Source organism: Phyllobates terribilis, unplaced genomic scaffold (assembly GCF_046119375.1).
Source record: "Phyllobates terribilis strain yellow unplaced genomic scaffold, ASM4611937v1 Scaffold_12__6_contigs__length_324123572, whole genome shotgun sequence".
Lineage (NCBI taxonomy): Eukaryota > Metazoa > Chordata > Amphibia > Anura > Dendrobatidae > Phyllobates > Phyllobates terribilis.
In genome coordinates, this window is record NW_027362772.1 from 4,415,974 (window position 1) to 4,434,876 (window position 18,903).

At 50.2% G+C, this 18,903-nt stretch overlaps 1 protein-coding gene across 1 annotated transcript in view; it reads right to left on the bottom strand.

Moving 5' to 3' along the window:
• The window catches only part of LOC141172895 (microtubule-associated serine/threonine-protein kinase 4-like), a 216,442-nt gene that overhangs the window by 139,626 nt on the left and 57,913 nt on the right, over positions 1–18,903 (bottom strand). Inside the window, exons 2-9 of the mRNA XM_073657515.1 lie at positions 8,670–8,800; positions 8,393–8,459; positions 7,983–8,168; positions 7,586–7,647; positions 7,423–7,504; positions 2,440–2,539; positions 1,914–1,961; positions 1,422–1,512 (exon numbers count right to left, since the gene is read on the bottom strand). Of these exons, the coding sequence (XP_073513616.1) occupies positions 1,422–1,512; positions 1,914–1,961; positions 2,440–2,539; positions 7,423–7,504; positions 7,586–7,647; positions 7,983–8,168; positions 8,393–8,459; positions 8,670–8,750 (717 nt within the window). The 5' untranslated portion in view covers positions 8,751–8,800. The remainder of the gene's footprint in view (positions 1–1,421; positions 1,513–1,913; positions 1,962–2,439; positions 2,540–7,422; positions 7,505–7,585; positions 7,648–7,982; positions 8,169–8,392; positions 8,460–8,669; positions 8,801–18,903) is intronic.

An 18,903-nucleotide genomic window follows, 5' to 3' on the forward strand; every position in this document is an offset into this window, starting at 1 on the left:
AGTATATAAGGTGGGCACCATCTTAAGACAAGGTTCTGTTCAGCCTGGAGGAGTGGAGAGAGGAGCTCAGCCAGAGAGGGCTGAGGGGGAGCTGTGGCTCCGTCTGGGCCCAGCTCCAGAGCCAGGCCTGAAGCAAAGAGAGGGAAGGAAGAAGAGGAACACTAGGAAAGGCCCAGAGACGCAAGCAGAAGGAACCCTGAGATCCCACGAGTGAACTAAAACGGGTGAAGGGTTGGCAGAGAAGGGTACCGGATCCCAAACTGGTGGAGGTCAATCATCCTTAGCCAGGAACCGGAGGTCGTGGTCAAGCTTTGGCACGACCCCTCGCCACATCCACCAGGAAGGCATGCCACATAGGGTCAGGAAAGCCGGAGAGAGGTTTTGCCCCATAAGGCCCAAGGAAGCCGGACATAGGTGGGTCCCTGGTGAGGACGGCCAGTAGGAAGGAAGAGAGGGGAGCTCTGGACCACGCTCTGGAATCGCCTGGGAGTTGGCCGAGTCCCTGACCTGGTGGACGCAGCACGGCTCGGGTGGTCCTACTGTGCACAAGGATCTGATAAAGAACTGTGAGTAAAGCTTTTGAAACTGCACTTCCCGCCTCTGAGTTCCTGCCGTCACACCTGCACCCTCAGCACTGGGACACCCGCACCATCACTCCCATCATCATCTCTAACAGATCTGCCCTGAGGCCATACTCCTCCCGTGGGGAGTCATCTCATTCTCAGCTCCACAAACAACACCGGCCTCAGCGGACTGCCGTGCAGCGGCGGTTCCGTGACCGCAATCCACGGGTGGCCTAGTCGAACATTCTAACATCTACTGCTAAATACTGCCGCTCAGTTTGACTCCCTGGGCACGGACCGGGTCACCGCCACGAGACTACTACCCCCATCTGATCCGGCTCCGGGTAAGCCCCCGTGCGCGCGATGCCGCACGACACAGCAGGCCCAGGGGCGCGTCATATACATCTTCCCAGCAGCTTGTTTTCCCTCTATCTCCTGTCTGGATCTATGAAGCCAGAACTGTCAAAGAAGAGGTGATGGTGGAGATGGAGGGGAAACAAGCAGGGGGGGAGGTTTATATAAATAACTGGTCCCGCCGTGAAGCACTGGGCGTCTGTGCTTGGTTTGAACAGTCGTTCTCTGCTGACAGTCGTTTACAGAGATCTTCTTTCTCATTCCAACAGCTTGCAAACAACCCACCATGGTATGAAAAAAAAAAATGATATCATCATCATCCAGCAAATGTGTCACAGCTGCCAGCAATTGGCTACTGTGGACACATCAAAGCTGTGATGATAAAAGTTGGCAGAGGAGGACCGGTAGCACGAGGTTGGCATAGACTTTTAATAAAGGAAGACTATTGGAAATCACATGAAATACAAAAAGGTCACAATCCTAAACCACATCTGAGGGTCTCACCACTTTAGGTAAAGAGACTTCAGCCACCAGAAAACTTGGGTGTCCTACAGGAGGTTCCGCCACAATCATGTAATCTGGTTTCACGGGTGAACTGATAAAAAAAGGAAGGCAGCAGTATAATGCAAGGGTACACCATCAATTTATGATCTGTTGGGGTCAATCTCTAATATAATAAAGGGGCACTGATGCTGGTAATGAGGAACAGCCCCTTTCACGGTCATTCCCTGCACATTGGCATCATGGCCTCCACTGTGCAGCGGAACGACAGCATAGATCCAGCAAAGTGAATGGACTTAGCTGCAGTTCTCCTGCACAGTGAAAATCTGGGTAGCTGCCCCACACCAGCATATTCTTTAAAAAGGGCAGCGGGGTTACTTCCAGGCTGCAGCCCCCTTATTTTTGGAGTCCAAGAAGTTGGATATCCTATATTTTTCGTAAGATGGGATTCTAAAAAAAGTAAATGCATGCATTAAAGCTCAAAGTAACCCAAACCTTTCAACTTCTGAGATCAGGGACTTGCTTGGAGTTAGCTGGGAGGGTCTGTAGGAAAAAAATAAAGAACATAAAGACATAATAGTTAAAACAACAAAAAAAAAAACAATGTCCACATTGTTCTTGCACCATAACAAGCCATTCTGCAACTTCCCCCATCTGTTGAGTATAACCCATCACCACGAGGAGTGGCGCTCCCCATCTGTTGGGTATAACCCATCACCACGAGGAGTGGCGCTCCCCCATCTGTTGGGTATAACCTATCACCTCAAGGAGTGGCGCTCCCCCATCTGTTGGGTATAACCCATCACCACGAGGAGTGGCGCTGCCCCATCTGTTGGGTATAACCTATCACCAGAAGGAGTGGCGCTCGTCATACTTTGTGTCCCTAGGGGAAATGTGGTATTATAAGACATGGATGAGCGAGGAACATCAGAGAAGAAGCCGCCGATGCTCAACAGCAGCCTACTCTGTCGTCTTTTACAGACTGTATGCCATAGACTTGTACCTTAGAGTTGGGACTTACCCCATTATGTCCATTTCCTGAATCATCGGTTTTGATTTGGTTCTGATATTCTGTTCAAAAATGGATCCCAGGAACTTCCGATTTTTCAGCATTTTCCACTCTGAAGGGAAACCATAGATGATTAACAGGGTCAGACTGGAACTGAAACTCAGCTCTGGCATGTGAGAGGACGCAGGCCCGCCCGACACGCGCTGAATGTGAAATATTTTCGTGAATGATTTGGGTATATGTCACAATAAAAATTGCTGCAAACTGCACTTTATCATCGATAGACAAAAACTGACATAATGTAAAATATAAACTTCCCTCCAGGAAAATGTTAATTTCTTTCAACTGGAGGGACGGACATATTTGTAATATAGAGCTCCAAGTTCCCAAAAACGCTATGTTTGATAGTACCAGGAAAAGTGAATCCTTGCAGATTTGAAGCAGTTTCATGTCTATTCTTTCAGTATTTTTGCAGCGTTTCTAAAGAACGGGAAAAAAAAATCTTAAAAAACGCAATATCAAGGGGATTTTCCTGCCGAGCGACACGTTTTTTGTGCAGAAATGTTCTTCCCTTTCTTTTTTGTTTATATTTTGTGTTATACACTAGTGGCCAAAATTGAGGCAACACCTTCAGCTTTTCACCATCACCAATATTTAATGGAAGTTTTCACTGACCTACTTACTTGTACACACGCCCTCTTCTGCGATATGTATTCTACGTTGGTTTATAGTGACCTGGGTGTGATTTAAGACAGATATTGTGCGATTAAAATGCGTTTTTTATATTTTAAAGCCAGTTTGTCATCAGAAGGTAAGCAATTACATGTTTTCGTTCTCAAAGTGTGTAAGCGGTTTCAAGAGACTGGTTCGATAAAGAATAAACCAGGTAGAGAAAGGAAGAAGGCTACAACTCCTCAGACTGATAGAAGAATTGTTAGAATCGCCCTAAATAACAGGTTATAAACGGCTGTTAATATCAACAAGGAGCTTGTTAACACCGGAGTGACAGTGTCTGATCGGACGGTTCGACGACGACTGGTAAACGCGGGGTTAAGAGCCAGAATACCAGGTAAAAAGCCATTTTTGAAAACCTCACAGCATCAGAAACGTCTGCAGGGACCAAAGAACATTGTAAATGGACCATTGAACAATGGAGAAATGTTATATGGAGCGATGAGACACGCATATCCATCTTTGGCAGCGACGGTGTCTGCTACGTTCGACGACGACCTGGAGAGGACTGGTTGCCAGAGGGTACAATACCCACCATGAAGCCTCCTCTGAGTGTTATGGTAGGGGGCTGCGTGTCCAGAGATGCAGGTGGTCGGCTGCAGGTAATTGAAGGAACAGTTAATGCTGAAAAGTACATCAAGGACGTCCTTCAGCCTAAACTCATTCCTTCGGCACATGATGTATTTGGTGAAGGGACACCGTTTATTTTAAGATGGAGCCCCATGCCATACAGCTAAAAATGTCTCTCTTGGTTCAAGGACAAAAATGTCCAGCTATTGAATTGGCCAGGAAACAGCCCAGATCTCAATCCTATTGAGAATCTCTGGGCTCGGCTCAAAAGAGCGGTGTCAAAACAGCGGGCTTCACACAAGCAGGAACTCACTGCAGCCATCATCAAATCATGGCTTCATATCATCACACCATCTGATTTACACAAACTGGTAGATAGCATGCCAAGTAGATGCCAGGCCGTCATCAAGGCCGAGGGCTGTCCAACTGAGCATTAACATTTAGTGTTAGATATGAAAATAGGACAAATCAATGGCTTTTCTCCCACAGTCATCTGAGTGACAATAGTGTCCAATTTGTTGACAAATTAACAAATTTCCTGCTAATATTGTGTTTCTATATGAGATTTTATTTCTACTTAAAAACTTTACTGTGAAATCAAAAACATTCATGAAATTTGTATTGGTATTGGCAAAATGCTAAAAATTCATAAATCTTGGGGGTGTTGCCTCAATTTTGGCCACTAGTGTATAGAGTTCCTCAGTATATTTATATGTTGTCCCCCATCACCTTTTTCATCTCTCCTTACAAGTATGCCTTGTATCTTAATTAAAACATGGTAGTAAGTAGCATATTAAACCCTTTTATAATGGGTAGTGTAGAATCGCTGCATATTTCAGGGTTATGCGCTCCTGAGGACTCATTAGTGCTGCCCTCCTCAGGCGAAACCTGGTTGTGACCTCGTATAATATGGGGCTAGCCGGTCTCACCTACCAGTTTGGGTCACAAACCCTTTTTCGTTTGCTTTGATGTTTTACTCATTGTTTATTACGTTTACACCCCAAATCTCTCCTAATCCTGGAGATCAAACCTATGAAAGCAATTTATGAATGATCGTAACACCTCTATGAAGGGTAATTATCATCTCCTTCATAAATATACATTTATATGTATAAATACATATGTGGTCAATGCATAGTACTGGCACATGACTTATCACTTTCCAGGACCTTACAAAGCACCAGGAACATTTATAACAAGCGGAGGTGAAGCGATTCTGGCAGCTTAATAGGAAAGGATTCTTTACAGTTAGAGCAGTCAGACTGTGGAATGCCAACCACAATATATAGTAATGGCAGATAGTATAACAGCATTTATAGAAGGGCTGGATACTTTTTTAACAAAACATGACATTGTGGGTTATAAATAATCTAGTAATAGAAAATGTATAACTTTGGAGATAGACCTAGGACATTAAAGTTCAAACTTTTTCAACCTATGTAACTATGCAAGTATGCAGAATGCACATTAGGAAAATGCTTGAAATGCAATTCCTTATAATATTATTTTACAAGTAATTTCCTCTTAATTTTCTGCTTTGTAAAGTGCTAGTTATAAGCCCAATCTATGGATCTAAAAAGTGCAAAACACTCCTGAAACACTTGTACGTATGTTCTATAATCTGTATTTCTTATGGTGCCTAAGGGAAGCCGTAATGATAAGACTCCTGCTTGGTATCAAGTACAATTATTTGCCTCCATAATGAAAGTGAATTACCAATGATGAAAGGGTTAATACTTGGACCCTGCATCAGTAATAGCCCTTGTAGTAACCATGACAACTATTGTGAGGGCATAAACAAGTGTCATAAAGAAGATTCCATAAAAGAATGCCGCACTGCCATGATCAACGCCATTACTGATGATGCGCCTGAGGACCTTGAGCTTGACCACCCCACGTAATGTGCCAACGTTGGTGTAATATGGAGGTTCTAGCAGGGAAAGGGTTTGTCTTCTTAGACACCCCGGGGGCATGGGAAGGTAACAGAGGGGGGGTCCCCAAAACAGGATCCCCTTCTGTTACTATGTACAAACAGCTGCTCTTCTTTGGGAGTTCATGGATGGATCCTTGACTTTAATGGGTGATAAATTGGGAGGGGGGGGGGGATACTCATCCTATTAGGGGTTATCCATAATGAGCAACCCCTGTAACCAAGTGCCCAACTTCTTGAGAGACGGAGCTGGATCTGTAAGGGAGAAGTGGTAGATCCACCTGGGAAATCAGATCAACTAAATTCGTTCCAGCAATAAATGTGGTGACAGATATCGCAGCTATCACATTAATAGTCTATATTTGTTATGTCGTTCTCTGTAAATATGTACAAATTCTAAAACTCCGTCATATATCGGCACTAACTCTCTAAGCCCAAGGGAAGGGCAGCCCTCGAGCCATGGTTCCCTAGAGGTTTCCTCCACAGGGGGTTTTCCTCTCCTGAGCGCTGGAGGGTGACTCTTCGTGAGTCGAGGGTTGTGCCATTTTCGGTGTCATGTAAATTTAAATAAAGTTGAGAATGTTTGACACCTAATTGCAATGATTTGTGTATTTATTTTGTATGTGTCTGATTCATTTTGTTTGGGAGTCGGGGTCCATCACACATCACTGAGTCATATGTCTGGACATCTGCCGCCAGCAGTTTTGCCCCAGGGGTTGCCCCTGCTCTGGGGAGTTTGATGGAGCAGAGAAGACAAGAATTACAGCACTCATCCTCAGAATAAGGACTTCTATTACAGTACTACAAGCAGCTTCCTCACCTCATTCACACAGTGAGTATTTTGGGCACTAATTTACAGCAGTATTTGTAAGCTGAAGACCAGAGGGGAACAAACACAGTGAAAAATAGTAACTGAAACACTTTCACCTCTTCTGTTTTGGATCCACTCCTGGCGTCTGCTAACAAATACTGATGCAAAATATCGCCATGGAAGTGCCCTAAATTCTTACTGACTGATTTGACTGTTTGAGTTGCAGTCAAGCAACAGAGGTTGCAAGCGTTAAAGGAGTTTTCTGGTCTCAAAAACCTCTGTCCCCCTTGCCATTTTTCTCTATCCTGAACCTGTGCTTCCTGCCCCGATCTCAGACTGTCTGACCTAGTCCTTGTCTTCGCTCTCCTGTGTCTGGTACCCTGGTACCTCCGGAATGCTGCTGCAGTCCCGGGGACTGCACTGAAGTTGTACCTGGTGTCTACTGGCGGCCCAGTCTATCCTCACCACCAAAGGTTCTAGTGGAGACCCAGTAGACACCTAGTCACAACCCTCCCGTGGGGCAGTGGGTCCATATCCACCAGTGTTACACCCACATAGCAAATGTGGTACCAATATTCAAGAACGGGATAATATCTGAGCCTGGAATTTATAGGCAGGTAAGTTTAACTTGTACTGTGGGCAACATCTTTGAGGGTTTTCTAAGAGATACTAACCTGGAGCACCTCAATAAGAATAACCTAAACATATGATTATGAGGGATCTGTCCTGCAAACTAATCTGAAAAGATTCTATGGGGAGGTAAGTTCTAGGTTGGACCAGGGAAACTTAGTGGTTTTCGTCTATCTGGACTTTTCAAAGGCATTTGATACAGTGCCATACAACAGGTTAGTACATAAAAATGTTCAATATATTATATGGTAAACTTGCTCCACGAAAGAACAAGTCCTTGTGTTGGAAAAATCAAGGAAAATATCAGTGATGCGGTCGTTACCTCTTGACAGCTCCATTTCGTACTTGTTCTCTAGTCCCTCCATGGCCACGGTGATAAAAAATTCCCTGAGAAGCTCATTATTCTAATAAAAAAAATACAAAGTAAGGAGCTGACACAAAGGAGAGCAGACTGCTCGTATGTCGGAATAAGCAATTGCAGTTACCTTAATTTTCTCAAAGAAGGTGCCATTAATCACTATGTCGTACGCCGTGCAGCCGCCTCCACCTGTAGGACAAAGTGCACCAGGACTTAGATACTTTGCGATGCCGAATCAATCCATTGACCTTAGTTGGGCTGCTATGAATAATTAGCATAAGTTCTTAAAGGGGAATCCAAGTAGTGGGCAATCCCTTTAAGTCCCAAATCTAAACCAAAAAAGTTCAAAAGACAACAACAAACTTTATTCCGCAGACTGGAAGTGGACCTACCAGAACCTGTGGAGACGGCACCTTTGATCATTGAGGATTAGTAAGTTGTAATACTTGCTATTTTATCCCCTTTAAGGATATCTCTGGACTACCCCTTTAAAAAGAGACGTGCTGTATTAAAAAAAAACGTACTATTATCAACTTCAACGTGGGGCTCTCCAAGGCTCATGGGGACTCGATAGCCAGAGGGATCATCAGATTCCAGGATGCTGACTAACTCCTGCTCCGTCAGGTCCGGGGGCGCTGAGATCTGGTTCGACTTGCAGATGTTAATAAAGATTTTGGTATTTTTGGATGTGCGAGTTTTAATGCAGAAACCTACCAGAAATAAAAACAAAAAGTGAACAAAAACACAATAAAATCGGCAAAAGCCAAGCAGCATTTACATGTAACCAACTGTATAAGAAAAAACGATGTGACCCCCCACGTTGGTTGCATCATGTGACCGTTGCAGTCATTAAGACCCCACTGCCCCACTGTGGTATCTGTCGCATAATATGCACAAAGTAATCTGGATAATAATCAGAGGACGCCCATCTCACTCGGCTGGGGTCTGATCTGTCTGCTTTCTGGTAAGTTCGGTATTCTGCTCTGTATCTCCTGTTTGGCCTGAAATGAGGCAATAAGTGAGAATCAGTGAGTAACATGAACAGGATGGTTCTGCAAACAGATTTTTCCTGCACCAAAATAGTACAACTGTGAGGGGTCTAAAGCCAACAATACACATTAGGTAAATGTTGGAGACTGCCGCGCCCCCAGCGGCTGACGGAGGAGACATTCACCCGGTGATTGCTGGCCTCTCCAATTCATCTTTCGTACCTTCATCAGCATCTGTTCATACAGCGCTTCCTCCATGTTTGTGTTCATTTCTGCAGACAGCAGCGACTTGTCAGACGCCATTTTTTCGGTCAAAGACAGAAGCTCAGGGTTCTTGTTTTATAAGAGAAAACCTGAAAAATGAAAATATGTATTAATCTTCTCCACAGACAACGACAAGGGGAGAGTGCGGGAGCCCGACGGCCCACGACAAAACCAGGGGAGGAGTCCTGAGGAGATAATTTGCATATTCCCACTGCATTTTGGGGTAAGTGAAGAGTCTCCGCGAGCTCAAAGAACACTGGATTTTGGCTGTTGGAGCTGAAAAGAGGGCATCGGTAAACCGCGCGCCGGTAGGCGCGCGCATTTTGAAGCTTTTTTTTTAAGCTTTTTTCACTGTTTTCAGAACATTAACAATAAGAACATGGAAGAGTCCAGGAGCCATTTGGTGAGCTGCATATCCTGCTACATGTTCACAGACTTGCCAGTGGAAAAGCCAAACTTCACATGCCAGAAATGCAAGCTTGTGTACCTGTTGGAGGAAAAGTTGCGAAATCTAGAAGAGAGGTTAACTACCTTGAAAATCATTAAGGAAGGTGAAGAGTTCTTAGACAGAGCAGAATTATCTCTTCATGATTCAGAAAGAGAAGAAATCCGAACTGCACCTGACGAAACAGAGGAATGGAAGCATGTGACCCACAGAAGCAGGAGGATCGAGAGGCAGTCAGCACCCATACTGCTCAGGAACCAGTACCAGGCTCTCACGCAGGAGAACCATGAAGAAATACAGCAAAATAAGACTTTGCCAGCAATGAATAACCTTGTAAGCCCTCAGAATCCTCCTGGATGGAGAAAGAAGAATGTTGTGAAGAAAAAACGGAGAGTGGTGGTCATGGGGGATTCCCTGTTAAGAGGAACAGAGGCCGCTATCTGCAGACCAGACATAACCTCAAGAGAAATGTGCTGTCTTCCAGGAGCAAAAATTAAAGATGTGTCTGACAGGATATCAAGACTCTTCAGACCTACAGATCACTACCCCCATTCCTGCTAATTCATGTGGGGACAAATGACACCGCAAGAAAGGACCTGGAAACCATCTGCAGTGACTTTGAAGACTTAGGCAAGAAAGTGAAAGAATTGGGAGCGCAGGTGGTCTTCTCATCCATCCTCCCAGTGGATGGCCATGGAACAATGAGGTGGAATAAGATTCTACAGGTGAACAACTGGCTACGTCGATGGTGCCGTCAACAAGGATTTGGATTTCTGGATCACGGAATGAATTACCTATACGATGGACTACTTGCTAGAGATGGGGTGCACCTTACGAAGACTGGAAAATATGTATTTGGAAGTCACCTTGCTACACTCATCAGAAGAGCTTTAAACTAGAACAATGTGGGAAGGGAAGCAAAAGGCCAGAAAAAGCAATACAGCTGACAAATACTATTGAGATCTCTGCTACTGGAAGTGGAAAGAAAGAACAAAGACAAAACAATTTAAATAATAAAAATATGGGAGGAAGAGAAACCAATCACAAACTAAAATGTTTTTATACAAATGCACAAAGCATGGGCAACAAACAAGGAGAATTGGAACTACTAATGCAGGAAAAGGAATATGATGTCATTGGAATCACTGAAACTTGGTGGGACGATACACATGATTGGAATAAAAGGCTAAAAGGATACAACTTATTTGCAAGAAACAGACTTGATAAACGAGGAGGAGGTGTCGCATTGTATGTTAGAAAAGCGTATATCTGCACAGAGATTGAAGCTTCAGAGACTGGGAGTTCTGTGGAAACTGTTTGGGTAAGAATACAAGGAGAGAACAACGGAAAGGACACCATTGTAGGCATTTACTACAGGCCACCTGGGCAATCTGAAGATATGGATGAACTCTTTATGTATCAAATGACCAAGTTCTCCAAAAAATACGACGTAGTGGTCATGGGAGATTTCAACTATCCAGACATTTGTTGGGAATCTCTCTCAAGTAAAACTAACAGGTCAAGCAAATTCTTATCCTCTCTTGCTGACAACTTTATCTTCCAAAAGGTAGGGGAGAAAACAAGGGGATCTGCTACTTTGGATCTAATCCTTATAAACAGGGAGGAAATGGTTGAGGAGGTAAAGGTGGCTGGGACCCTAGGAGGCAGCGATCATGCTATTATAGAATTTTGGATGACTAGAGGAGGAAGACATGTGAAGACTCAAACTTCAAGGTTAGATTTTAGAAAGGCAGATTTTAAGAGACTCAGAAAGAGAATAGGAGGGATCCAATGGCTGGATGTCCTTAAGGACAAAAATGTCCAGGAAGGATGGGAAATTTTTAAAAATGAGATTCTCAAAGCACAATCGTTAATAATCCCGAAAAGTAGGAAGAATGGGAAGCATTTAAGGAAACCAGGATGGATGAACACAGAACTTAAACACATGCTAAAAAGAAAGAAAGAAATGTTTATTAAATGGAAAGAGGGAGGCATATCTAAAGAAGATTATAATGCAGTCTGCAGATTCTGTAGGGCACGTATCAGGTTAGCTAAAGCTGACAATGAATTAAGGCTTGCAAGAGATGTCAAAAGCAATAAAAAAGGATTTTGGGGGTATGTCAAAAGTAAAAGAAAAGTCAAAGATGCTATAGGATTTTTACAGGATGAAAATGGAGAAATGGTAAGAGAGGATGTTGAGAAGGCCGAACTTTTTAATTCCTATTTTGCATCTGTTTTCTCTCAGAAAGAAAATGTAACATCAACTGATCGTCACTGTCCTTTTAAAGGAATAGAGGAATCCAAGTTATCTGTAAACAGAAAGATTGTGAGGGAATATTTAGCTAACATAAATGAGTTCAAGTCTCCAGGTCCAGATGAATTACACCCCAGAGTACTGAAGGAGATCGTAGAAGAAATTTTAGAACCACTCTCCATAATCTTTGAAAATTCTTGGAGAACAGGAGAAGTCCCAGAAGACTGGAGAAGAGCAAATGTTGTTCCTATCTTCAAAAAGGGGAAGAAGGTGGACCCAGGGAACTATAGGCCGGTGAGTCTGACTTCTATACCAGGAAAGATCTTTGAACAAATTATTAAACAACATGTATGTAAGTACATGGATAAGAATGAAGTGATTAACCAGAGTCAGCATGGGTTTGTAACTAACAAGTCATGTCAGACTAACTTAATTTCCTTCTATGACAGAATCACTGACTGGGTGGATCAGGGAAATGCTGTAGATATAGTATATCTTGACTTCAGCAAAGCATTTGACAAAGTATCTCACACCATCCTTATTGAAAAAATGACCAAGTATGCAATGGACCAGGCAACTGTTAGGTGGATTCATAACTGGCTTAGTGATCGGACTCAAAGGGTGGTTGTAAATGGCTTCACATCCAGCTGGATGAATGTCTCAAGTGGGGTACCACAGGGCTCCGTCCTGGGACCTGTATTGTTCAACATCTTTATCAATGATTTAGATGAAGGAATTGAGGGTAAACTGATTAAATTTGCCGATGACACAAAGCTAGGAGGGATAGCTAATACTAGAGAAGAGAGAGAGAGGATTCAAAAAGACCTAAATAAACTGGAGCAGTGGGCAGCAACCAACAGAATGGTTTTTAACAGGGAAAAATGCAAAGTACTACATCTGGGCAATAAAAATGAAAAAAGCATATACAGAATGGGAGGAATAGAGCTAAGCAACAGTACATGTGAAAAAGACTTAGGTATACTAATAGATCATAGACTGAACATGAGTCAACAGTGTGATGCAGCAGCAAAAAAGGCAAATACAATTCTGGGATGTATTAACAGAAGCATACAGTCTAGATCACGTGAAGTCATTATCGGTCTTTACTCCTCTTTGGTCAGACCTCATCTGGAATACTGTGTACAGTTTTGGGCACCACATTTTAAAAAAGAGATAGACAAACTGGAGCAAGTTCAGAGAAGAGCGACCAGAATGGTGACTGGTCTGCAAACCATGTCCTATGAGGAACGGTTGCAGGATTTGGGAATGTTTAGCTTACAAAAAAGAAGACAGAGGAGACTTAATAGCTGTCTACAAATATGTCAAGGGCTGTCACATTGTAGAAGGATCATCTTTATTCTCATTTGCACAAGGAAAGACTAGAAGCAATGGGATGAAACTAAATGGGAGGAGACACAGATTAGATATTAGAAAAAACTTTTTGACAGTTAGGGTGATTAATGAGTGGAACAGGCTGCCACGAGAGGTGGTGAGTTCGCCTTCAATGGACGTCTTCAAACAGAGGCTGGACAGACATCTGTCTGAGATGATCTAGTGAATCCTGCTTTGAGCAGGGGGTTGGACCAGATGACCCAGGAGGTCCCTTCCAACTCTACCATTCTATGATTCTATGACACGAGGGGGGGGCGTGGGAGCCCGACGGCCCACGACACGAGGGGGGGGCGGGGGAGCCCGACGGCTCACGACACGAGGGGGGGGCGCGGGAGCCCGACGACCCACGACACGAGGGGGAGGTGCGGGAGCCCGATGACCCACGACACGAGGGGGGGGCGCGGGAGCCTGACAGCCCACGACACGAGGGGGGGGCATGGGAGCCCGACGGCCCACGACACGAGGGGGGGGCGCGGGAGCCCGACGACCCACGACACGAGGGGGAGGCGCGGGAGCCCGACGGCCCACGACACGAGGGGGGGGCGCGGGAGCCTGACAGCCCACGACACGAGGGGGGGGCGCGGGAGCCCAACAGCCCACGACACGAGGGGGGGCGCGGGAGCCCAACAGCCCACTACACGAGGGGGGGGCGCGGGAGCCCGACAGCCCACGACACGAGGGGGGGGGCGGGAGCCCGACAGCCCACGACACGAGGGGGGGGCGCGGGAGCCCGACAGCCCACGACACGAGGGGGGGCGCGGGAGCCCGACAGCCCACGACACGAGGGGGGGCGCGGGAGCCCGACAGCCCACGACACGAGGGGGGGCGCGGGAGCCCGACAGCCCACAACACGAGGGGGGGCGCGGGAGCCCGACAGCCCACAACACGAGGGGGGGCGCGGGAGCCCGACAGCCCACGACGCGAGGGGGGGGCGCGGGAGCCCGACAGCCCACAACACGAGGGGGGGCGCGGGAGCCCGACAGCCCACAACACGAGGGGGGGCGCGGGAGCCCGACAGCCCACGTCACGAGGGGGGGGCGCGGGAGCCCGACAGCCCACGACACGAGGGGGGGCGCGGGAGCCCGACAGCCCACGACACGAGGGGGTGCGGGAGCACGACAGGACATCGACACGAGGGGGTGAGGGAGCCTGACAGCCCACGACACGAGGGGGTGCGGGAGCCCGACAGCCCACGACACAAGGGTGGGGCGCGGGAGCCCGACAGCCCACGACACGAGGGGGGGGCGCGGGAGCCCGACAGCCCACGACACGAGGGGGAGGTGCGGGAGCCCGACGGCCCACGACACGAGGGGGGGGCGCGGGAGCCTGACAGCCCACGACACGAGGGGGGGGCATGAGAGCCCGACGGCCCACGACACGAGGGGGGGGCGCGGGAGCCCGACGGCTCACGACACGAGGGGGGGGCGCGGGAGCCCGACGACCCACGACACGAGGGGGAGGCGCGGGAGCCCGACGGCCCACGACACGAGGGGGGGGCGCGGGAGCCCGACGGCCCACGACACGAGGGGGGGGCGCGGGAGCCTGACAGCCCACGACACGAGGGGGGGGCGCGGGAGCCCGACAGCCCACGACACGAGGGGGGGGCGCGGGAGCCCAACAGCCCACGACACGAGGGGGGGCGCGGGAGCCCGACAGCCCACTACACGAGGGGGGGGCGCGGGAGCCCGACAGCCCACGACACGAGGGGGGGGGGGCGGGAGCCCGACAGCCCACAACACGAGGGGGGGCGCGGGAGCACGACAGCCCACGTCACGAGGGGGGGGCGCGGGAGCCCGACAGCCCACGACACGAGGGGGGGCGCGGGAGCCTGACAGCCCACGACACGAGGGGGTGCGGGAGCCCGACAGCCCACGACATGAGGGGGTGAGGGAGCCTGACAGCCCACGACACGAGGGGGTGCGGGAGCCCGACAGCCCACGACACAAGGGTGGGGCGCGGGAGCCCGACAGCCCACGACACGAGGGGGGGCGCGGGAGCCCGACAGCCCACGACACGAGGGGGGGCGCGGGAGCCCGACAGCCCACGACACGAGGGGGGGCGCGGGAGCCCGACAGCCCACGACACGAGGGGGTGCGGGAGCCTGACAGCTGACGACACGAGGGGGTGCGGGAGCCTGACAGCTGACGACATGAGGGGGTGCGAGACCCTGACAATAATGGGAGTGGGATTCTGCACACCTACAGCTAGCTACTTATTGTCCTGAATGTAGTAATCACCTTGGCACATTCCCATCTTCTTACCTGTAGTACAGACGCCAAACACCACTACTCTGACTGCAACCACCCAGCTACAGCGTCACCACGCCTCAGCAACAGGGCAGCGTCTAGATTGGAGTTGATGTCTTGAGGGGGAGGAGTGATTTCATGGAATCATGATGTCACCGGAAGGGGCGGGGCTTCCTTAGTCCAGTCAGTGGACACTATTCCACCTGCAGCTGCAGCAGTGCGCACATTGTGCCGGGACAGGAGGATGGTGATGAGGAGCTCGTGTTCTGCGTTGTGCTGTGAGGACTGAGGCGGGGAGAACTGACCATGTGAATAAATGCTGTGCTGGCATAAAGGGGGGTGGTGTGAGGGGCATCCAGGGGGCTGTGTGGATGGTGTGAGGGGGCCAGGGGTAGCGGCAATTCTGCTGCAGAAACACTTAAAAACGCTTGGTAGAAGGTTTGCCATGTTCCCCAATGAACGCAAGCACTAACGCAGCACTAACAATTATTTTGCGGAAGCGCGGCGCTTTCGCCGCCATTGACTTGCATTGGAACACATGGAATCCGCATCACTGCATCTGTACATGCAGATTCCATGCGTTTCAATGTGCGGATGGTACCCGGGTTTGGAGAAGAGGAGACTCTCCTCCGGACCAGGGTACCATAGAACCTGTAAAAAAAGAATAAAATAAAAAATAAATATTATACTTACCTTCTGATGGCCCCCGGTGTCTTTATCCGATGCGTCCTGGCTTGCCGGCAGCTCGCGATGGTCTGAAAAGGACCTGCCGTGACGTCATTAAGTCATGTGATGGGTCATGCGACCGCTGACGTCGGCAGGCCATCAGAAGGTAATTATATATTTATTTTTTACTATTCTTTTACGGTCACTCTATATAAATCCATGCCGGTGGCGCCACCTATACACAGCGGGAGGCCGCACGGCGCCACATATACACAGCGGGAGGCCGCACGGCGCCACCTATACACAGCGGGAGGCCGCACGGAGCCACCTATACACAGCGGGAGGCCGCACGGCGCCACCTATACACAGAGGGAGGCCGCACGGCGCCACCTATACACAGAGGGAGGCCGCACGGCGCCACCTATACACAGCGGGAGGCCGCACGGCGCCACCTATACACAGCGGGAGGCCACACGTAGCCACCTATACACAGCGGGAGGCCGCACGGCGCCACCTATACACAGCGGGAGGCCGCACGGCGCCACCTATACACAGCGGGAGGCCGCACGGCGCCACCTATACACAGCGGGAGGCCGCACGGCGCCACCTATACACAGCGGGAGGCCGCACGGCGCCACCTATACACAGCGGGAGGCTTCACGGCGTCATCTATACACAGCGGGAGGCCGCACGGCGACCTCCCCAGAGACAGCAGGAGGCCGCACGGCGCCATCTATACACAGCGGGAGGCCGCACGATGCCATCTATACACAGCATGGGGCTGCACAATGCCACCTATACACAGCGGGAGGCCGCACGGCGCCACCTATACACAGCGAGAGGCCGCACGGTGCCACCTATACACAGCGGGAGGCTGCACGGGGCCATCTATACACAGCGGGAGGCCGCACGATGCCATCTATACACAGCACGGGGCCGCACAATGCCATCTATACACAGCGGGAGGCCGCATGGCGCCATCTATGCACAGCGGGAGGCTGCACGGCGCCATCTATACACAGCGGGAGTCCGCACGGCGCTCCCCCCAGAGACAGCAGGAGGCCGCATGGCGCCATCTATACACAGCGGGAGGCCACACAGCGCCCCCCCCCAGAGACAGCATGAGGCCGCATGGCGCCATCTATACACAGCGGGAGGCCGCACGATGCCATCTATACACAGCACGGAGCTGCACAATGCCACCTATACACAGCGGGAGGCCGCATGGCGCCACCTATACACAGCGGGAGGCTGCACGGCGCCATCTATACACAGCGGGAGGCCGCACGATGCCATCTATACACAGCACGGGGCCGCACAATGCCATCTATACACAGCGGGAGGCCGCACGGCGCCATCTATGCACAGCGGGAGGCTGCACGGCGCCATCTATACACAGCGGGAGGCCGCACGGTGCCCCCCCCAGAGACAGCAGGAGGCCGCACGGCGCCATCTATACTCAGCAGGAGGCCGCACGCAGTCACGCACACACAAACATATACAGACATAATCATACACGTATAAACACATTTGAAACACAAAAATACATATAAACAGACATCACACAATGATATCTGCCTACACACACACACACACACACACACACACACATACATACACATACATACACACATACTCACCATCCCCCGGATCGGCTCCAGCTCTTTTCCGGTGCAGCACTGCAGGCCGGGTGCGCACTGCGTAACATCACAGCTAGGACACACGGCCGTGCACAGGGCCGTGTCTCCTAGCAGTGACGCGGCCGGGCCAGCACAGGGAAGTTAACTGCTGCAGTGCTGACCCGGCCGAAGAAGAAGCAGCGGCCGTGCGCCACTGCTGGGGTAGCGGTCCAGGGATCCCCCCCGCCACTGTCTGCCGGTATGCGCCGTGGCGCACATATAATGAGGATAATCTGGCCATAGACACCCCGGAGCCCGGGGCCACCTGGAGGTTAAGGGCCCCGGGCAGAAGCCCAGATCGTCCTCATTATAATCCGCCTATGGAGGGGGCATCGGCTATGTAGAGGGGCATCCAGGGGGCAGTGTGGCTGGTGTGAAAAAGCATGGGCTATGTAGAGGGGCATCCAGGGGGCTGCGTGGCTGGTGTGAGGGGCATTGGGTATGTAGAGGGGCATCCAGGAGGCTGCGTGGCTGGTGTGAGGGGGCATGGGCTATGTAGAGGGGCATCCAGGGGGCTGTGTGGCTGGTGTGAGGGGGCATGGGGTATGTAGAGGGGCATCCAGGGGGCAGTGTGGCTGGTGTGAGGGGCATGGGGTATGTTTAGAGGGGCATCCAGGAGGCTGTGTGGCTGGTGTGAGGGGGCATGGGGTATGAAGAGGGACATCCAGGGGGCTGTGTGGCTGGTGTCAGGGGCATGGGGTATGTAGAGGGGCATCCAGGGGGCTGTGTGGCTGGTGTGAGTGGGCATGAGGTATGTAGAGGGGCATCCAGGGGGCTGCGTGGCTGGTGTGAGGAGGCATGGGGTATCTAGAGGGGCATCCAGGGGCTGGTGTGAGGAGGAATGGGGTATGTAGAGGGGCATCCAGGGGGCTGTGTGGCTAGTGTGAGGAGGCATGGGGTATGTAGAGGTGCATCCAGGGGGCTTTGTGGCTGGTATGAGCGGCATGGGGTATGTAGAGATTCATCCAGGTGGCTGCGTGGCTGGTGTGAGGGGCATGGGGTATGTAGAGGGGCATCCAGGGGGCTGTGTGGCTGGAGTGAGGGGCATGGGGTATGTAGAGGGGCATCCAGGGGGCTGTGTGGCTGGTGTGAGGGGCATGGGGTATGTAGAGGGGCATCCAGGGGGCTGTGTGGCTGGTGTGAGGGGCATGCAGGGGGCTGTGTGACTGGTGTGAGGGGCACCCAGGGGGCTGTGAGGCTGGTGTGAGGGGCATTGGGAATGTAGAGGGGCATCCAGGGGGCTGTGTGGCTGGTGTGAGGGGCATCCAGGGGGCTGCGTGGCTGGTTTGAGGGGCATGGGGAATGTAGAAGGGCAACCAGGGGGCTGGTGTGAGGGGGCATGGGGTATGAGGACGGTGGCCGACACAACCTTAAAGACGATAGCACGCCATTTTAAAATCTGTCATGGGAGAAATCCTAAAACATTTATGGTACGTGGTATTGATGTCATCCATAGTGCCATTAGGGGTGAAAATGTAAAAAAACTTCTGGCTCAAAGGGAAACCAAATG